This window comes from Callionymus lyra, chromosome 9, assembly GCF_982586985.1.
Source record: "Callionymus lyra chromosome 9, fCalLyr1.hap1.1, whole genome shotgun sequence".
In the NCBI taxonomy this organism is placed as follows: domain Eukaryota; kingdom Metazoa; phylum Chordata; class Actinopteri; order Syngnathiformes; family Callionymidae; genus Callionymus; species Callionymus lyra.
The window spans coordinates 24,316,774-24,336,439 of NC_141826.1; the positions used below are offsets into that span (position 1 = coordinate 24,316,774).

The following is a 19,666-nucleotide window of genomic DNA, read 5'->3' on the forward strand; positions in this document are numbered from 1 at the left end:
CACATTTTATCGTACCATTTAAAAAAAAAAAAAACTTGCATAAAAGTATGCAACAGTATTGGTGAGTGTTTGCTATCTGACAAAAAAAATGTCAATTCTGAAATTAACTATCAGTAACCAATGTAGTTAAATATGGATATTATTGTGTTACCATTAAAAGAAAACAGTACATGTAAAGTGAATCCGTAATTTTACTGAAATGATTGCACTCGTTTGATTTTACTCACCAAAGTTGACATCTGAGAGAAGTTTCCTGACATTTGTTTCTCCACTCGTGGATCATCAGCATCAGCTCCATCCACACTCACTAGACTGTCACTCATGGGTGGCATGAACTTCATATCACTCTTTCTGGAGTCAGTGGTCCTGCACACCTCGTAGTTGTACACATGTTGGAGAGTCCCTGTCCCCAAAGTGTCTGAGTAACGTGGTGGATAATATGGAATCACAGGGAGGTTGGAGTGATACATGACACGAGACTGTCTCCATCTGTAGATCTTCACTGATATAATGACCACTAAACACGTGATGAAGAGGAAGGAAACTACAGCCAAAGCCAACACTAAATAAAAAGTCAGGTTGTCGTTGTACTCCTTGTCCTGTGTGAAGTCAGTGAACTCTGACATGACTTCTGGGAAGCTGTCCGCAACCGCCACGTTAACAATGACTGTAGCTGAACGAGAGGGCTGTCCGTTGTCCTCCACTGTAACGCTCAGTCTTTGTTTCACAGCATCTTTATCGCTGACTTGTCGGATAGTTCTGATCTCTCCGTTCTGTAAGTCCACTTCAAACAGCGGCCTGTCTGTGGCTCTCTGCAGTTTATAGGAGAGCCAGGCGTTCTGTCCAGAGTCCACATCAACAGCCACCACTTTAGTCACCAGATAGCCCACATCTGCTGAGCGAGGCACCATCTCAGCCACCAGAGAGCCGCCGGTCTGGACCGGATACAGGACCTGAGGAGGGTTGTCATTCTGGTCCTGGATCAGTATTTTGACTGAGACCACAGAACTCAGAGGAGGAGATCCAGCATCTCGAGCTGTTATGTTGAATTCAAACAACTTGATCTGCTCGTAGTCAAACGACCTCACTGCCTGAACAACACCGTTCTCCGAGTTGACTGACACCAGTGAAGACACTGCTACACCATTAACTTCTTTTTCCTCTAAGAAATAAGATACTCGAGAGTTCTGGCCCCAGTCTGAGTCACTAGCACTGAGAGTGAACACAGAGAATCCTGGAGAGTTGTTCTCTGGAACCATCTTACTGTATTCTGACTGATCAAATTTAGGAGGACAGTCGTTGACGTCTGATACTTTCACGTTGATGTGTTTGTGGCTGGACAGAGGTGGAGAGCCTTGGTCAGAGACGGTGATGGTCAGATTATACTCAGAAATACTTTCTCTGTCTAAGAAGTCTTCAGTCACTATGGTGTAATAGCCTGATAATGACGACTCGATTTTAAAAGGTACGTCAGAGTTTATTGAACATTTAACTTTACCATTTACATCAGAGTCTTCATCTTCGACATTAAAAACAGCTACAGTTGTTCCTGGAGGAGAATCTTCTGAAATTGTGTTTGACAGTGACATCATCTGTATTGTAGGGATGTTGTCATTCTCATCCATTATTTGAATTATAATTTTACATGTACTAGCCAGTGCACCCTGGTCATGAGCTTGAACATTCACTTGATGGGTCTTGACTTTTTCATAATCAAGTAGTCCTTGGACTTTAATTTTGCCAGTTTTTAAGTCCACGACAAATAACTGATTATTGTCTTTGGTGACATGAGGAAGAGAGTAAGTGACGTCACCATATATACCTGAATCTGCGTCACGAGCATGAACAGTTGTTACCAGCGTCCCTGGTAGAGAATTCTCTCTCACATCAGCTTTATAAACACTTTGGCTGCACACTGGTGCATTATCATTAGCATCTAACACAGTGATGTGAATACGCACCGTCCCTGATCTGTGAGGCTCACCACCGTCTGAAGCGACCAGTACCAGCGAGTGACTCTCCTCTTTCTCTCGGTCTAAAGGAGTCTGTAAAACCATTTCAATAAATGATCCTCCGTCTTGTTGATTTTGAACTTCTAATTTAAAATCACTAGAAGGTTTAAGAGTGTATTTCTGAATATTATTCACGCCCACGTCCGCGTCGTTTGCGCTGAGCAAAGTGAATCGAGTCCCTGACGCAACACTTTCAAGAATATTTAAATTAATTTCGTTGTTTGGAAACATTGGACTGTTATCATTGATGTCAATAATCTCTACTGTGACTCGATGAAGCTGAATCGGATTTTCTAAAATCACATCGAAGCTGAAGCTGCAGGGCGTCTTCTTTCCACAAAGCTCTTCTCGGTCGACTCGCTCTTTAATAACAAGCGTGCCCTTGTCTCGGTTTAAATCTACATACTGTCTTCCTCCCTTCATGATAATTCTAGCTTTACCTGACACGAGCCTCGTCACATCCAAACCCAGATCTTTAGCGATATTTCCAACAAAAGATCCCTCGGCCTGCTCCTCTGGTATTGAGTAGCGAGCCTGTCCAGTCACCGAGCGCAGCTCCGCAAGACAAAGAAGGAAAACCAGGACTCTCCATCGTCCTCTGTGAGCCGTTATCCTCATCATAAATCCAGAAATGATTGCGTTGATAATCCTTTCAAACGAGTATTGGATCCAATTTAGTTAAAGGGAAACAGAAAAATGTTGTGTCGCTGAAAATACGGTGAAGTAGAAATGTCGACCCGTCACTTCGTCGTCTTTCTCAGCAGTGAAGCAGAAAGAGGAATAAAATGGAGGAATAATGCGAGGACAGTTAGACTGCAATTCATATATGAACCAATAGCGGCGCTCAGAGTCCAGATTGCTGTAGTGCAATAGAAGATATTTCTTCTCAAACTTAAAAAATATATATTTTTTCACGATACAAATATTGTCTAAATGATTTCTCGTCAAATATTTAATATTTAAATATAATTCAAATAAAAAAATGGAATACGTTTTTTATCCTCACAAGCGTATTTGAAAAATATATCTCTTTGTAGTTTCTCAAACGTTAAACCATGAATCTGCGGACAAAAAGAAAAAAATGTTATGACTTCCTCATTTTTAAAATAAACTATTGTAAGAAGATCCAAAATAATGTTTTTAAAAAAAAAAAAAAAAACTAAAGCAAATACAACAAAACGAAAAAAGATATTAACGTCATCTGTATTACTGTGTAATTTAAAAAAGGTACATAATGGAACGCGATGATGGGACTTTCAGCACCAAGGACAGCGATACAATAATCTTTGTAAACATTTGAACATGATAGATTAAGTCACATTCAATCACTCATAGCCTTCGAAACTGTATCATTTCTACAAGAGGTAAAAGCAAGTTTGTAACCAAAGCAAAATTATTTGTGTTCTCCGATTTGAAATAAAAATACATAATAAATGTTGATACTTCCTATACTGCGTCAGAAGAGGAAGACGATGCTGAAGATAATTCTTTAAAAAAAAAAACGGTTTTCATCCAATTATGAATCCTACAAATAAGAATTCAGTGTAAGCATGATGGGGTTTTAAGGGAAAAAATACATTTTTTTTTATCAACTTTAGAAATATATATATATAATTAAAATTACCAAACAAAAATAATTTTAATCGACCAGAACTTCTAGATAAGTGAGCAATTCAAGGATTTTTCTAAAGTTTGAGGATTCATCCTAATGTAGGTCACCACGTACGGAACCACGTTTCAGACATAGAGAAAAAAATATCCCGAGAACCCGTTACAGACTATGGCGCGCAAATCCACCTGTTGTTTTTCAGTAACGTGACATGGGCCTTTTGTGATTCTAGCGAACACTCGGTACTCGATTATTGCGGTCTACTGAAAGGGCGATAACCTGGCTGGGTTTCAGGAAGTAAACAGTTTTTGCTGAAACGTGATGTTGCTAAGCTAACGTAGTTACAGATGTCCAGCAACCCTGACGTCATCGCAGCAGCGTGCATTATTTGGGGACATGACAGTGTTTGATCACGATAATTTGCAAACAATTCAACCAAAATACGATTTTCAAATCAATCACACATTTAATTGTTTGCGATCCTGTACAACCATAGTGTTGTTGTTTTTTAGGTATGCAAAAATGTTTATAAGTTTGAATCACAAGAACCTGATTAAATAAACTTCATGTGCGCATAAAACATTCAGAGCCATGCAGAGAAAGGTTTAAACTTTTCATGATCTATAATATTACGTAACATTATATTATAGTTCATTACAATATAATATATTACACTTTATTAAACCACATTTTATCGTACCATTTAAAAAAAAAAAAACTTGCATAAAAGTATGCAACAGTATTGGTGAGTGTTTGCAATCTGACAAAAAAATGTCAATTCTGAAATTAATTATCAGTAACCAATGTAGTTAAATATGGATATTATTGTGTTACCATTAAAAGAAAATAGTACATGTAAAGTGAATCCGTAATTTTACTGAAATGATTGCACTCGTTTGATTTTACTCACCAAAGTTGACATCTGAGAGAAGTTTCCTGACATTTGTTTCTCCACTCGTGGATCATCAGCATCAGCTCCATCCACACTCACTAGACTGTCACTCATGGGTGGCATGAACTTCATATCACTCTTTCTGGAGTCAGTGGTCCTGCACACCTCGTAGTTGTACACATGTTGGAGAGTCCCTGTCCCCAAAGTGTCTGAGTAACGTGGTGGATAATATGGAATCACAGGGAGGTTGGAGTGATACATGACGCGAGACTGTCTCCATCTGTAGATCTTCACTGATATAATGACCACTAAACACGTGATGAAGAGGAAGGAAACTACAGCCAAAGCCAACACTAAATAAAAAGTCAGGTTGTCGTTGTACTCCTTGTCCTGTGTGAAGTCAGTGAACTCTGACATGACTTCTGGGAAGCTGTCCGCCACCACCACGTTAACAATGACTGTAGCTGAACGAGAGGGCTGTCCGTTGTCCTCCACTGTAACGCTCAGTCTTTGTTTCACAGCATCTTTATCGCTGACTTGTCGGATAGTTCTGATCTCTCCGTTCTGTAAGCCCACTTCAAACAGCGGCCTGTCTGTGGCTCTCTGAAGTTTATAGGAGAGCCAAGCGTTCTGTCCAGAGTCCACATCAACAGCCACCACTTTAGTCACCAGATAGCCCACATCTGCTGAGCGAGGAACCATTTCAGCCACCAGAGAGCTGCTGGTCTGGACCGGATACAGGACCTGAGGAGGGTTGTCGTTCTGGTCCTGGATCAGTATTTTGACTGAGACCACAGAACTAAGAGGAGGAGATCCAGCATCTCGAGCTGTTATATTGAATTCAAACCACTTGATCTGCTCGTAGTCAAACGACCTCACTGCCTGAACGACACCGTTCTCTGAGTTGACTGACACCAGTGAAGACACTGCTACACCATTAACTTCTTTCTCCTCTAAGAAATAAGAGACTCGAGAGTTCTGGCCCCAGTCTGAGTCACTAGCACTGAGAGTGAACACAGAGAATCCTGGAGAGTTGTTCTCTGGAACCATCTTACTGTATTCTGACTGATCAAATTTAGGAGGACAGTCGTTGACGTCTGACACTTTCACGTTGATGTGTTTGTGGCTGGACAGAGGTGGAGAGCCTTGGTCAGAGACGGTGATGGTCAGATTATACTCAGAAACACTTTCTCTGTCTAAGAAGTCTTCAGTCACTATGGTATAATAGCCTGATAATGACGACTCAATTTTAAAAGGTACGTCAGAGTTAATTGAACATTTAACTTTACCATTTACATCACTATCCTGATCATTAACATTAAAAACAGCTACAGTTGTTCCTGGAGGAGAATCTTCCGGAATAGTGTTTGACAGTGACATCATCTGTATTGTAGGAACATTGTCATTCTCATCTATTATTTGAATTATTACTTTGCAGGTATCTGTTTGACCTCCATGATCACGAGCCTGAACATTAAGTTGATAAGTCTTAGATTTTTCATAGTCCAAGTTACCACTTACTTTAATTTCTCCTGATTTAACATTAATTTCAAAGAGATTCTTTACATATTTTGCTAAACGAGGAAACGTATATGTGACGTCACCATTAACTCCTGAATCTGCGTCATGAGCATGAACAGTTGTTAGCAGGGTCCCTGAAGGAGAATTTTCTCTCACATCTGCCTTATAAACACTTTGGCTGCACACTGGTGCATTATCATTAGCATCTAACACAGTGATGTGAATACGCACCGTCCCTGATCTGTGAGGCTCACCACCGTCTGAAGCGACCAGTACCAGCGTGTGACTCTCCTCTTTCTCTCGGTCTAACGGCTTCTGTAAAACCATTTCAATGAATTTCCCTCCGTCTGGCTGACTTTTAATTTCTAATTGAAAATTATCTGTAGGTTTAAGAGTGTATTTTTGAATATCATTCATACCAACATCCGGGTCATCTGCGCTCTCTAACGAGAACCTGGATCCTAAGGCAACACTTTCAACCATTTCTAAATTGATTTCGTTGTTTAGAAACATTGGACTGTTATCATTGATGTCAATAATCTCCACTGTGACTCGATGAAGCTGAATCGGATTTTCTAAAATCACATCGAAGCTGAAGCTGCAGGGCGTCGTCTTTCCACAAAGCTCTTCTCGGTCGACTCGCTCTTTAATAACAAGCGTGCCCTTGTCTCGGTTTAAATCTACATACTGTCGTCCTTCCTGCGTGATAATTCGAGCTTTACCTGACACGAGCCTCGTCACATCCAAACCCAGATCTTTAGCGATATTTCCAACAAAAGATCCCTCGGCCTGCTCCTCTGGTATTGAGTAGCGAGCCTGTCCAGTCACCGAGCGCAGCTCCGCAAGACAAAGAATGAAAACCAGGACTCTCCATCGTCCTCTGTGAGCCGTCATACTCATCATAAATCCAGATATTATTTCGTTTATAATCCTTTCAATATTGTCTTATATCCAATAATATGAAAAAGTAAAGATAAAAAACACTGTGTTGCTGTAAACACGGTGATGTAAAAATGTCGACCCGTCACTTCGTCGTCTTTCTCAGCAGTGAAGCAGAAAGAGGAATAAAAATGGAGGAATAATGCGAGGACAGTTAGACTGCAATTCATATATGAACCAATAGCGGCGCTCAGAGTCCAAATTGCTGTAGTGCAATATTTGATGTTTATTCTCAAATGTGAAAAAAGTGTATTTTTCTTTCAACATTATCAACAACAAATCGTTTCCATTTGAATCCATGTTCAAATATATTATAGATATTTATATTCATAATCAGAACGTGAAGAAAGCGTTTCATTTTCACACACTACGATACAAAGTTTTCTTTATAATTACTCCAACAGAATCAGATGATTTAAGCATCCATATATTTCACCTCATCCTTTATATAAACTATTGTTAGAAGATACGACAGCATAAAGTTCGAGTAAAACTAAATAAAATGATTTAAAACAAGACATATACATCGATATAATCTCGATTACTAAATTACGTTGGAAAGTCTTTCAGATTAAAATGAAAGAGATCTTCAGCACCAAGGACAGAGGTAAATAATCTCTTAGAATTGAATACTTGACACGATGGACAAAATCAAAGTTGGTGATGTCGTCACTGATGCTTAATCATTTCTAGAATAAGTCACAATAAGTCACAAATGTAAAACAATACACAAACAACTCAATGCTGCCCTTTCTCACTGATAGACACGAGAAGAATAGTGATGATTCCAAAAACTGTCAATGCTTATAGGAATAAGTTTACGAACAACAAGAATGATATCATTGACCTCAAATTAAATTTAAGCGACTAACACATTAATAGGTTATGATTAAAAGCCTTTACAAAATGAAGCCTCAAAAACATATATTTAAGCTCCTGGGCTTTATACAATCATATATAATATCAATATGCGTTGTTAGAATGAGTCTGGATTTTGAAACAAGGAGATTAACCTAGTTAGTTTAAAAGACTGATGTCTGTGTTTGTAAATGACTGAGTTTGATAGTGTGGGTGATTGTCGTTTAAAAAACACAACAAGGTAAAATGCATTTCATCTAATATTCCCCCCACCAAAAAAAAAAATCAAATCAATTATCCACTTTAATATTAAGAATTTTTTGAATTCACTCACCAAAGTTGACATCTGCGAGAAGTTTCCTGACATTTGTTTCTCCACTCGTGGATCATCAGCGTCAGCTCCATCCATACTCACTAGACTGTCACTCATGGGTGGCATGAACTTCATATCACTCTTTCTGGAGTCAGTGGTCCTGCACACCTCGTAGTTGTACACATGTTGGAGAGTCCCTGTCCCCAAAGTGTCTGAGTAACGTGGTGGATAATATGGAATCACAGGGAGGTTGGAGTGATACATGACACGAGACTGTCTCCATCTGTAGATCTTCACTGATATAATGACCACTAAACACGTGATGAAGAGGAAGGAAACTACAGCCAAAGCCAACACTAAGTAAAAAGTCATGTTGTCGTTGTACTCCTTGTCCTGTGTAAAGTCAGTGAACTCTGACATGACTTCTGGGAAGCTGTCCGCCACCACCACGTTAACAATGACTGTAGCTGAACGAGAGGGCTGTCCGTTGTCCTCCACTGTAACGCTCAGTCTTTGTTTCACAGCATCTTTATCGCTGACTTGTCGGATAGTTCTGATCTCTCCGTTCTGTAAGCCCACTTCAAACAGCGGCCTGTCTGTGGCTCTCTGCAGTTTATAGGAGAGCCAGGCGTTCTGTCCAGAGTCCACATCAACAGCCACCACTTTAGTCACCAGATAGCCCACATCTGCTGAGCGAGGCACCATTTCAGCCACCAGAGAGCTGCCGGTCTGGACCGGATACAGGACCTGAGGAGGGTTATCGTTCTGGTCCTGGATGAGTATTTTGACAGTCACGTTGCTGCTGAGAGGAGGGGAGCCTCCGTCTTGAGCTTTGACCGTGAGCTCAACTTCTTTAATTTGTTCATAATCAAACATACGAACTGCACTGATCACTCCAGTTTCAGAGTTTAAGGAGACAAAAGTTGAAACTGAAGCTCCACTGACCTGAGTGTCTTCTAAAATATACGAGATTCTTGCGTTTTGGTTCAAGTCTGAATCGCGAGCATTGACTTTAAATATAGAGACACCAGGTGAATTATTTTCTGTGATAAAAGCAGAATATTTATTTTTATCAAATAACGGAGCGTTGTCGTTTACGTCAGATATTTTAAGATGAAGCACTTTAGAGGTAAACAGAGGAGGATTTCCAGAATCTGTGGCTGTTACCGTTATGTTATAATGAGGCAAGACTTCTCTGTCAAAATTCTGATTTGACACTAAATTGTAATAATTTTTCATTGAAGATTCAATCTTGAAAGGGAGTTTACCATCTATTAAACATTTTATTTGACCATTTTGCTCAGAGTCTGCATCTTTGATGTTAAAAACTGCAATAGTTGTTCCAGACAAAGCATCTTCAGAAACAGGGTTTGAAAATGACATTGTATTAATTACCGGTGCATTATCATTCACGTCAAGTATGTCAACAATCACTTTACTCGTTCCAATTAACCCTCCCTGATCTTTAGCCTCTATTCTTAACTCGTAGCTTTTTACTTTTTCGTAATCAATTGCACCGAAAACATAAATTGAGCCTGTATTATCATCAATATTAAATACATCCCCTGAGCTTTTAGATAAACTGTAAGTTATTTGTCCAAACGAACCAGTGTCAGCGTCAGTTGCATTGACTGTAATAATCTTTGTCCCCTTAAGTACATTTTCAATCACGGTCGCTTTATAAACAGTCTGGTTAAATATCGGAACATTATCATTAGCATCTAAAACGGTGACGTCAATATTGACTGAACCAGATCGCTGCGGTGTTCCTCCGTCAACTGCGATGAGTTTTAAATTCAAATGTGGCAGTTTCTCTCGATCTAAAGGTTTTTGAAGAACCATCTCCACATATTTGGTTCCGTCAGAATGTTGCTGTTGCTTTAATAGGAAGTTGTCGTTTGGCGATAAAATGTAATCTTTTAAAGCGTTTTGTCCAACATCGAGATCTTTTGCACTTTCTAACGGCACCTGTACACCAACAGCTGCAGCCTCGCTGATATCGAAATTAAGAGATTTATCTTTATTTGGAAATACCGGCGAATGATCATTTATATCCAGAACCTCGATCGTTATTTGATGTAATTCTATCGGATTTTCTAGAATCATCTCAAAACTGAAGCTGCACGGCGTCACGTCTCCACAAAGCTGCTCTCGGTCTATTCTCTCATTCACGACGAGAAGTCCTTTGTCTGTCTTCAGCTCGGTGTACTGGATGTTTTCTCCCGTCACGATCCGGGCCCGCCCGGACCTGAGCCTCTTCACGTCTATGCCCAAATCCTGCGCCACGTTACCGATCACGGAGCCTTTCTTCATCTCCTCTGGTATAGAATATCGAATCTGACCACCTACCATGTTAACAACACACAGCAGAAACAAGAGCGATCCTAGTTGATGACGCAGTCCGTAAAAAAAACGCCATCTTAAGCCCACAGTGATGAATCCACGACGATCCATCGTTCAAAGATCCGTCAAAAATAAATCCTTAATGTCCACTTATTCCGTTAATTTCGTTGTATTCCGATGTTTATGATAGTAACTGGGTTTAACTGCAAAATAGTCGGAAGGATAATTTCGCATCCAACATCCTCCCTTACGACGAACACAAAGACGCTTCACTGCAGTCAGTCAAGGAGGGACTGAACAGAAGATACAATCAGTTTCATACACAGTCCAACAGCGTCCCTCTGTGTTCAAATACGAGAGGAACGTTTGAAGAAGAAAAAAACAGAATGATATACAGACATCTTGATTTCTACTCCTATTATAAAAGCACAACAAATCTGAATAATAGTCCAATAAATTAAATAAATATTTTAAAATAACAATAAACATCTGGACTCGGATTTAAATCTTTAGACAAAGATCTAAAGTTAATTCAAATAAATGACGTATACAACGTGTGTCAATACCGTCATGTCAAGTGTATCATGTTCTGTCATCATTATTTTGCAGTCTGCTTTATTTCGTGGCTAGTATTATTGGATGATTTTCATTTAGAACTAAACGGAGTGTTTTTCCATCAAACCTCCTCTTACCGACAAGGAAAGAAAAAAACTATTTAAAGAATGCGGACGAGAACGTTGATATTAACCAACCCGGCGCCTCCTTCATGCTGCTGACCGAAGTTCTGTAAATGTACTGGACGTAACAACAGTTACTGTAGCATTAAGAAGTCGAGAAGTATAATTGGAAAGAATAATAAAAAATATAAAAAAGAGACAGATATCAAGATGTATTTCTCCCATCATAAGAAGACTAACACAACCTTGATTATGGTTCCAGAAATCCTGTATGCTACATGTCAATAATGTTAAGAAGAATAAATAGCAATATTAAAATAGACCTGAAGTCACAATAAATATTCTGTAAAATTAATAAATTGTTGAAAAACATATTTAAATACAGTAGAGCATTTATTTTATATTCAACATATTTACCAATAAAAAATTGCTAAGTAAATAAAAATGTGGTTCTTAAAACCAAGATTATATTATTTTATTGCATTATATTATTTTAAATATTGCTTTATTTTGGAGAAGAATGATCAAATATGTTTATTTATGTACTTATCTTGTCTTGAAACAACCGGGATCTAATGTTTCAGTGCAAATCAAAACAAATAAAATCAAAACACTGTAGTAAGAATAAAAAGTAATAATGACTAAATGATGATGTTTAGTTCAGTTTCAACAAGTATGTTATCTTCCTCCCTAGTTGTTTAATGCAGTTCAAAACCTCAATGGTCATTTTAGCACAATGAACAGAGAATGAAAACACCGGTCAGATATTTTTGAACCAGCACAAGCAAGATTTAAGGGACATGCAACCCTTTTTGTGAATATACTGTATGGGATTCCTTTACTCACCAAAGTTGACATCTGAGAGAAGTTTCCTGACATTTGTTTCTCCACTCGTGGATCATCAGCGTCAGCTCCATCCACACTCACTAGACTGTCACTCATGGGTGGCATGAACTTCATATCACTCTTTCTGGAGTCAGTGGTCCTGCACACCTCGTAGTTGTACACATGTTGGAGAGTCCCTGTCCCCAAAGTGTCTGAGTAACGTGGTGGATAATATGGAATCACAGGGAGGTTGGAGTGATACATGACACGAGACTGTCTCCATCTGTAGATCTTCACTGATATAATGACCACTAAACACGTGATGAAGAGGAAGGAAACTACAGCCAAAGCCAACACTAAGTAAAAAGTCAGGTTGTCGTTGTACTCCTTGTCCTGTGTAAAGTCAGTGAACTCTGACATGACTTCTGGGAAGCTGTCCGCCACCACCACGTTAACAATGACTGTAGCTGAACGAGAGGGCTGTCCGTTGTCCTCCACTGTAACGCTCAGTCTTTGTTTCACAGCATCTTTATCGCTGACTTGTCGGATAGTTCTGATCTCTCCGTTCTGTAAGCCCACTTCAAACAGCGGCCTGTCTGAAGCTCTCTGCAGTTTATAGGAGAGCCAGGCGTTCTGTCCAGAGTCCACATCAACAGCCACCACTTTAGTCACCAGATAGCCCACATCTGCTGAGCGAGGCACCATTTCAGCCACCAGAGAGCCGCCGGTCTGGACCGGATATAGGACCTGAGGAGGGTTGTCGTTCTGGTCCTGGATCAGTATTTTGACAGTCACGTTGCTGCTGAGAGGAGGAGAGCCTCCGTCTTGAGCTTTGACTGTGAGTTCAACTTCTTTAATTTGTTCATAATCAAACGTACGAACTGCACTGATCACTCCAGTTTCAGAGTTTAAGGAGACAAAAGTTGAAACTGAAGCTCCACTGACCTGAGTGTCTTCTAAAATATACGAGATTCTTGCGTTTTGGTTCAAGTCTGAATCGCAAGCACTGACTGCAAATATAGAGACACCAGGTGAATTATTTTCTGTGATAAAAGCTGAATATTTATTTTTATCAAATAACGGAGCGTTGTCGTTTACGTCAGATATTTTAAGATGAAGCACTTTAGAGGTAAACAGAGGAGGATTTCCAGAATCTGTGGCTGTTACTGTTATGTTATAATCTGGCAAGACTTCTCTGTCAAAATTCTGATTTGACACTAAATTGTAATATTTTTTCATTGAAGATTCAATCTTGAAAGGGAGTTTACTGTCTATTAAACATTTTATTTGACCATTTTGCTCAGAGTCTGCATCTTTGATGTTAAAAACTGCAATAGTTGTTCCAGACAAAGCATCTTCAGAAACAGGGTTTGAAAATGACATTGTATTAATTACCGGTGCATTATCATTCACGTCAAGTATGTCAACAATCACTTTACTCGTTCCAATTAACCCTCCCTGATCTTTAGCCTCTATTCTTAACTCGTAGCTTTTTACTTTTTCATAATCAATTGCACCGGAAACATAAATTGAGCCTGTATTCTCATCAATATTAAATACATCCCTGGAGCTTTTAGATAAACTGTAAGTTATTTGTCCAAACGAACCAGTGTCAGCGTCAGTTGCATTGACTGTAATAATCTTTGTCCCCTTAAGTACATTTTCAATTACGGTCGCTTTATAAACAGTCTGGTTAAATATCGGAACATTATCATTTGCATCTAAAACGGTGACGTCAATATTGACTGAACCAGATCGCTGCGGTGTTCCTCCGTCAACTGCGATGAGTTTTAAATTCAAATGTGGGTGTTTCTCTCGATCTAAAGGTTTCTGAAGAACCATCTCCACATATTTAGTTCCGTCAGAATGTTGCTGTTGCTTTAATATGAAGTTATCATTTTGGGATAAAATATAATCTCTCAACGCGTTTTGTCCAACATCGAGATCCTTCGCACTTTCTAACGGCACCTGTACACCAACAGCTGCCCCTTCACTAATTTCAAAATTGAGAGATTTATATTCATTCGGAAACACGGGCGCGTGATCATTTATATCCAGAACCTCGATCGTCATTTGATGTAATTCTATCGGATTTTCTAGAATCATCTCAAAATTGAAGCTGCACGGCGTCACGTCTCCACAAAGCTGCTCTCGGTCTATTCTCTCATTCACGACGAGAAGTCCTTTGTCTGTCTTCAGCTCGGTGTACTGGATGTTTTCTTCCGCCACGATCCGGGCCCGCCCGGACCTGAGCCTCTTCACGTCTATGCCCAAATCCTGCGCCACATTACCGATCACGGAGCCTTTCTTCATCTCCTCTGGTATAGAATATCGAATCTGACCACCTACCATGTTAACAACACACAGCAGAAACAAGAGCGATCCTAGTTGATGACGCAGTCCGTGAAAAAAACGCCATCTTAAGCCAACAGTGATGAATCCACGACGATCCATCGTTCAAAGATCCGTCCAAAAAAAATCCTTAATGTCCACGTATTCCTTTAATTTGGTTATATTCCGATGTATATGATAGTAACTGGGTTTAAGTACAAAATAGTCGGAGAGAGAATTTGCCATCCAACATCCTCCCTTACGACGAACACAAAGACGCTTAACTGCAGTCAGTCAAGGAGGGACTGAACAGAACATACAATCAGTTTCATACACAGTCCAACAGCGTCCCTCTGTGTTCAAATACGAGAGGGACGTTGCAAAAAAAAGAAGAGAATAGTATATAGACCTCTTAATGTTTCCTCCTATAATTATATCGTTGAAACCATTCAAAGACTATATATTCATATCATTTACCAACGGTCATAATATTAATACACATCTGGACTCAGATATAAATGTTTATTGAATTATTTAAAGTTAATAAAAAAACTGAAATGCATACAAAACTTGCGCCAATGCATCAGTCTCACGTTTTTGTTTTATTCTTGTAGACTGCGTTATTGCAAAAAATAATTTAATTCACGACAAACCCATGTTACTAATATGCTTGTTGGTGGAAAAACGTTTGATGGAAGGAAAATCCAAGGATGGTCCACCGCTGTCGCCAACTCTCCGCTGCTGACCGTCGAACATTCCTATATGGGCCGCTGGACTTTACTGCTACGCTTACGGCCTGTCAACAAAATACTTCTACGTTAACTGATAACATTCGTTTTAAATTATGTTTGTTTGATTTTAATTTGTACTCACACTGGGAGGAGCACAGATGGACATAGCGGACAGTTTATAAAGTCATAATATTTTTGACGAAACAGTATTTTTTACAAGGAACTTTGTGTTCATTTGGGACTTGAATTCCCCTTGATAATGTTATTAAGATAATATGCCAAAACCTCGTAAAATAACGAACAAAAAAAACTATCAATGTTTGAATATTGAAAAAAATAAAAAAAAAGAAACCATTATGAATACAGTTAAATAAAAAAAAGAAAAAGAAAAAGCTATACCGCAGTTAGGCTGTAGGAATAACGCATTATCAGAAAGAAATCGATATTCACGTAACTGCAAGAACATAGGTAAAGGCTAAGGTAACAGGGTAAATCTTCATATAAGTAAGTAAGTAAGTAAGTAATATTTATTTATATAGCGTTTTTCGAGACCAGGGTCACAAAGCGCTTAAACAATCAAAACAATACTCAAAAAAGTACAAACTTTAAAGATCAAGATAATACTGAGAACAACACAGGAGTTCGAGAAATTCAAGGAAAAGCCTGAACAAATAGAAACGTCTTAAGGTGTTTCTTAAAGGAGTCAGTAGATCCATCAAGCGCAAAGAGAGAGGAAGATGGTTCCAAAGCTTAGGAGCAACAGCCTGAAAAGATTTCTCTCCTCTGGTCCTGAGCCGTGTGCGTGACCCTTTAACGACTGAAAAGTAAACACCAAGACTGTCCGCGACTAGAAAAGCTTCCTCTGAAGACAACGAGATAGTTCACTTACATGCTCGGCTTGTTGTTAGCAACTCTATTTTGAGGGCGATAGGGGTCTTAATAGAGGAGGAAACACTATCACACACGGCTTGCTTTAGCAGAGTAGCTCACTCGAAGTGGACTTTCGCAGATGCATGACGGGAGGCCGGCCAGGTATTTTCTTTTTTTTTTATCATCGTAAACTAATTCAACTTCTCACACTCTGGTTCCCCACATATAGGGGAGTAACAACAACTCAGTTGGTTAAAGTAGCATTTAGCTACTATTTTGTTTCTATATGTTAAACGCCATTGTATTACGGCTTTGAATCTAGTTTTGTATAAAACATATTTATTTTACGTCTGTTTGTGTCCCTAATACTCTGAAGAGAAACGAAAATAACTTAAACAAAAAAACATAGAAGTCAGGGTGTGTTCCTCCCATCATAAAAAGTCTGTGATATAATGGTTCCATAAAGCATATAGTAAGTAAGTAATTAGTATTTATAGAGCGCTTTCCAAGACAAGGTTGAGAAAGCTCTTAAACAATCAAAAAATACCCAATTAAATAAATGCTTAAAAGGTCAAGACAACACAGAGACAAACACAGGAGTCTCAGAGAATCAAGGAAAAGACTGCACGAATAAAAATGTCTTGAGATGATTATCTAAGAATATTAAATGTAATATCAAAATATAGCATAAGTCAAAAAACAAATTCAGTAAAACGAATTAATTGTTGAAAAATATATATATATTCAAAACGTGAGCATTTATTTGATCTTAGACTATATCTTCCAATAAAATATTGCTTGGTAAATAAAAATGTGGTTGATGAAAACAAGATAACATTATTTTTTAAAGAAAAGTTCACTTTGGAATTGAAACATCTAATAATTGTATTGTGTAAATTGTGATGAGTGCAACAACCATGTTTAAGGGCAAACAAAAAATCAAATCAAAAGACTTTGGTTAAGAATTAATAGTAATGATGAGTTAATGATGATGCTACTATAGTTTATTTTCAATAAGTATGCTATACAACTTCCTCCTCAATTGTCCAATGAAGTTCAGAACCTCAAACGTCATTTCAGCACCATGAACAATATTTAAACACTGGTCAGATGATACTGAACCAACATAAGCGAGATTTAAGGGACATCCAGCCTTTTTGTGAACAAATATGATTTCTTTACTCACCAAAGTTGACATCTGAGAGAAGTTTCCGGACAATTGTCTCTCCACTCGTGGATCATCAGCGTCAGCTCCATCCACACTCACTAGACTGTCACTCATGGGTGGCATGAACTTCATATCACTCTTTCTGGAGTCAGTGGTCCTGCACACCTCGTAGTTGTACACATGTTGGAGAGTCCCTGTCCCCAAAGTGTCTGAGTAACGTGGTGGATAATATGGAATCACAGGGAGGTTGGAGTGATACATGACGCGAGACTGTCTCCATCTGTAGATCTTCACTGATATAATGACCACTAAACACATGATGAAGAGAAAGGAAACTACAGCCAAAGCCAACACCAAGTAAAAAGTCAGGTTGTCGTTGTACTCCTTGTCCTGTGTGAAGTCAGTGAACTCTGACATGACTTCTGGGAAGCTGTCCGCCACCGCCACGTTAACAATGACTGTAGCTGAACGAGAGGGCTGTCCGTTGTCCTCCACTGTAACGCTCAGTCTTTGTTTCACAGCATCTTTATCGCTGACTTGTCGGATAGTTCTGATCTCTCCGTTCTGTAAGCCCACTTCAAACAGCGGCCTGTCTGTGGCTCTCTGCAGTTTATAGGAGAGCCAGGCGTTCTGTCCAGAGTCCACATCAACAGCCACCACTTTAGTCACCAGATAGCCCACATCTGCAGAACGAGGCACCAGTTCAGCCACCAGAGAGCCGCCGGTCTGGACTGGATACAGGACCTGAGGAGGGTTGTCGTTCTGGTCCTGGATGAATATTTTGACAGTCATGTTGCTGCTGAGAGGAGGAGAGCCTCCGTCCTGAGCTTTGACTATGAGCTCAACTTCTTTGATTTGTTCATAATCAAAGGTACGAACTGCACTGATCACTCCAGTTTCGGAGTTTAGGGAGACAAAAGTTGAAACTGAAGCTCCACTGACTTCAGTGTCTTCTAAAATATACGAGATTCTGGCATTCTGGTTCAAGTCTGAATCATGAGCACTGACTGCAAATATAGAGACACCAGGTGAATTATTTTCTGTGATAAAAGCAGAGTATTTATTTTTATCAAATAATGGAGCGTTGTCGTTTACGTCAGAAATTTTAAGGTTGATAGTTTTAGAGGTAAACAAAGGAGGATTTCCTGAATCAGTGGCAGTTACTGTTATATTAAACTCTTGGATCTTTTCTCTGTCAAAATAATCACTTGAGATTAAATTATAATAATGTTTCATTGATGATTCTATTTTAAATTGAATTTTTTCATCAATTGAACATTTAATTTCACCATTTTGCTCAGAGTCAGAATCTTTGATATTGAAAACTGCAATAGTTGTACCAGGTGGGGTATCTTCAGAAACAGGGTTTAAAATCGACATGATATTTAGAACTGGTGCATTATCATTCACGTCAATTACATCTACAATCACTTTACTAGTACCTACAAAACCACCCTGATCTCTGGCCTCTACACTGAGTTCGTATTTCTTTTGTTTTTCAAAATCTAATTGACCTGACAAAGAAATATAACCTTTTTTATCATCAATTATGAATAAATCTGATTCAGTGTTTGATAAACTGTAGGTGATTAATCCATTTGAACCGCTGTCAGCATCTGTCGCATTAACAGTAATAATGATAGTTCCTTTTACGATGTGTTCTATGACTGAAGTCTTATAAACTGTCTGGTTAAATATCGGAACATTGTCATTCGCATCTAAAACGGTGACATCAATATTGACTGAACCAGATCGCTGCGGTGTTCCTCCGTCAACTGCGATGAGTTTTAAATTCAAATGTGGCTGTTTCTCTCGATCTAAAGGTTTCTGAAGAACCATCTCCACATATTTACTTCCATCTGGATTCATTTGTTCTTTTAACATAAAGTTATTATTTGTGGATAAAATATAACCTTGTAACGCGTTTTGTCCAACATCCTGATCTTTTGCACGTTGAAGGGGAAATCTTCCACCAACAACAGCTGCTTCACTAATTTCAAAATGAAGAGATTTATCTTTATTTGGAAATACGGGCGAATGATCATTTATATCCAGAACCTCGATTGTTATTTGATGTAATTCTATCGGGTTTTCCAGAATCACCTCAAAACTGAAGCTGCACGGCGTCACGTCTCCACAAAGCTGCTCTCGGTCTATTCTCTCATTCACGACGAGAAGTCCTTTGTCTGTCTTCAGCTCGGTGTACTGGATGTTTTCTCCCGTCACGATCCGGGCCCGCCCGGACCTGAGCCTCTTCACGTCTATGCCCAAATCCTGCGCCACGTTACCGATCACGGAGCCTTTCTTCATCTCCTCTGGTATAGAATATCGAATCTGACCACCTACCATGTTAACAACACACAGCAGAAACAAGAGCGATCCTAGTTGATGACGCAGTCCGTAAAAAAAACGCCATCTTAAGTCCACAGTGATGAATCCACGACGATCCATTGTTCAAAGATCCGTCAAAATAAATCCTTAATGTCCACGTATTCCTTTAATTTCGTTGTATTCCGATGTATATGATAGTAACTGGGTTTAACAACAAAATAGTCGGAAGGATAATTTCGCATCCAA

At 39.1% G+C, this 19,666-nt stretch overlaps 7 protein-coding genes across 8 annotated transcripts in view; all 7 read right to left on the reverse strand.

Moving 5' to 3' along the window:
• Positions 1-19,666, reverse strand: part of LOC148072337 (protocadherin gamma-C5-like) — a 171,318-nt gene that overhangs the window by 129,368 nt on the left and 22,284 nt on the right. The gene's annotated exons all lie outside the window — the stretch shown is intronic.
• Positions 1-19,666, reverse strand: part of LOC148072349 (protocadherin gamma-A5-like) — a 235,222-nt gene that overhangs the window by 29,330 nt on the left and 186,226 nt on the right. The window lies entirely within an intron of this gene.
• Positions 192-2,732, reverse strand: LOC148072356 (protocadherin gamma-A7-like). The gene is made up of 2 exons (XM_087799671.1): positions 2,285-2,732; positions 192-997 (listed from the first exon to the last, which is right to left on the reverse strand). The coding sequence occupies exons 1-2, from the start codon at positions 2,631-2,633 to the stop codon at positions 192-194; spliced, it is 1,155 nt and encodes a 384-aa protein (XP_087655797.1). The 5' UTR covers positions 2,634-2,732.
• LOC148072357 (protocadherin beta-15-like) lies at positions 4,496-6,967 on the reverse strand. Its single transcript, XM_087799672.1, has 2 exons — positions 6,589-6,967; positions 4,496-5,301 (listed from the first exon to the last, which is right to left on the reverse strand). The coding sequence occupies exons 1-2, from the start codon at positions 6,935-6,937 to the stop codon at positions 4,496-4,498; spliced, it is 1,155 nt and encodes a 384-aa protein (XP_087655798.1). The 5' UTR covers positions 6,938-6,967.
• On the reverse strand, positions 7,937-10,552 carry LOC148072358 (putative protocadherin beta-18). The gene is made up of 3 exons (XM_087799673.1): positions 10,220-10,552; positions 8,166-8,935; positions 7,937-7,960 (listed from the first exon to the last, which is right to left on the reverse strand). Exons 1-3 carry the CDS (start codon positions 10,494-10,496, stop codon positions 7,937-7,939), a joined length of 1,071 nt encoding a protein of 356 aa, XP_087655799.1. The 5' UTR covers positions 10,497-10,552.
• Positions 10,766-14,542, reverse strand: LOC148072359 (protocadherin gamma-A7-like). The gene is made up of 3 exons (XM_087799674.1): positions 14,065-14,542; positions 12,011-12,780; positions 10,766-10,780 (listed from the first exon to the last, which is right to left on the reverse strand). The coding sequence occupies exons 1-3, from the start codon at positions 14,441-14,443 to the stop codon at positions 10,766-10,768; spliced, it is 1,164 nt and encodes a 387-aa protein (XP_087655800.1). The 5' UTR covers positions 14,444-14,542.
• LOC148072360 (protocadherin beta-16-like) lies at positions 15,899-19,651 on the reverse strand. The gene is made up of 3 exons (XM_087799675.1): positions 19,162-19,651; positions 17,189-17,877; positions 15,899-15,913 (listed from the first exon to the last, which is right to left on the reverse strand). Exons 1-3 carry the CDS (start codon positions 19,538-19,540, stop codon positions 15,899-15,901), a joined length of 1,083 nt encoding a protein of 360 aa, XP_087655801.1. The 5' UTR covers positions 19,541-19,651.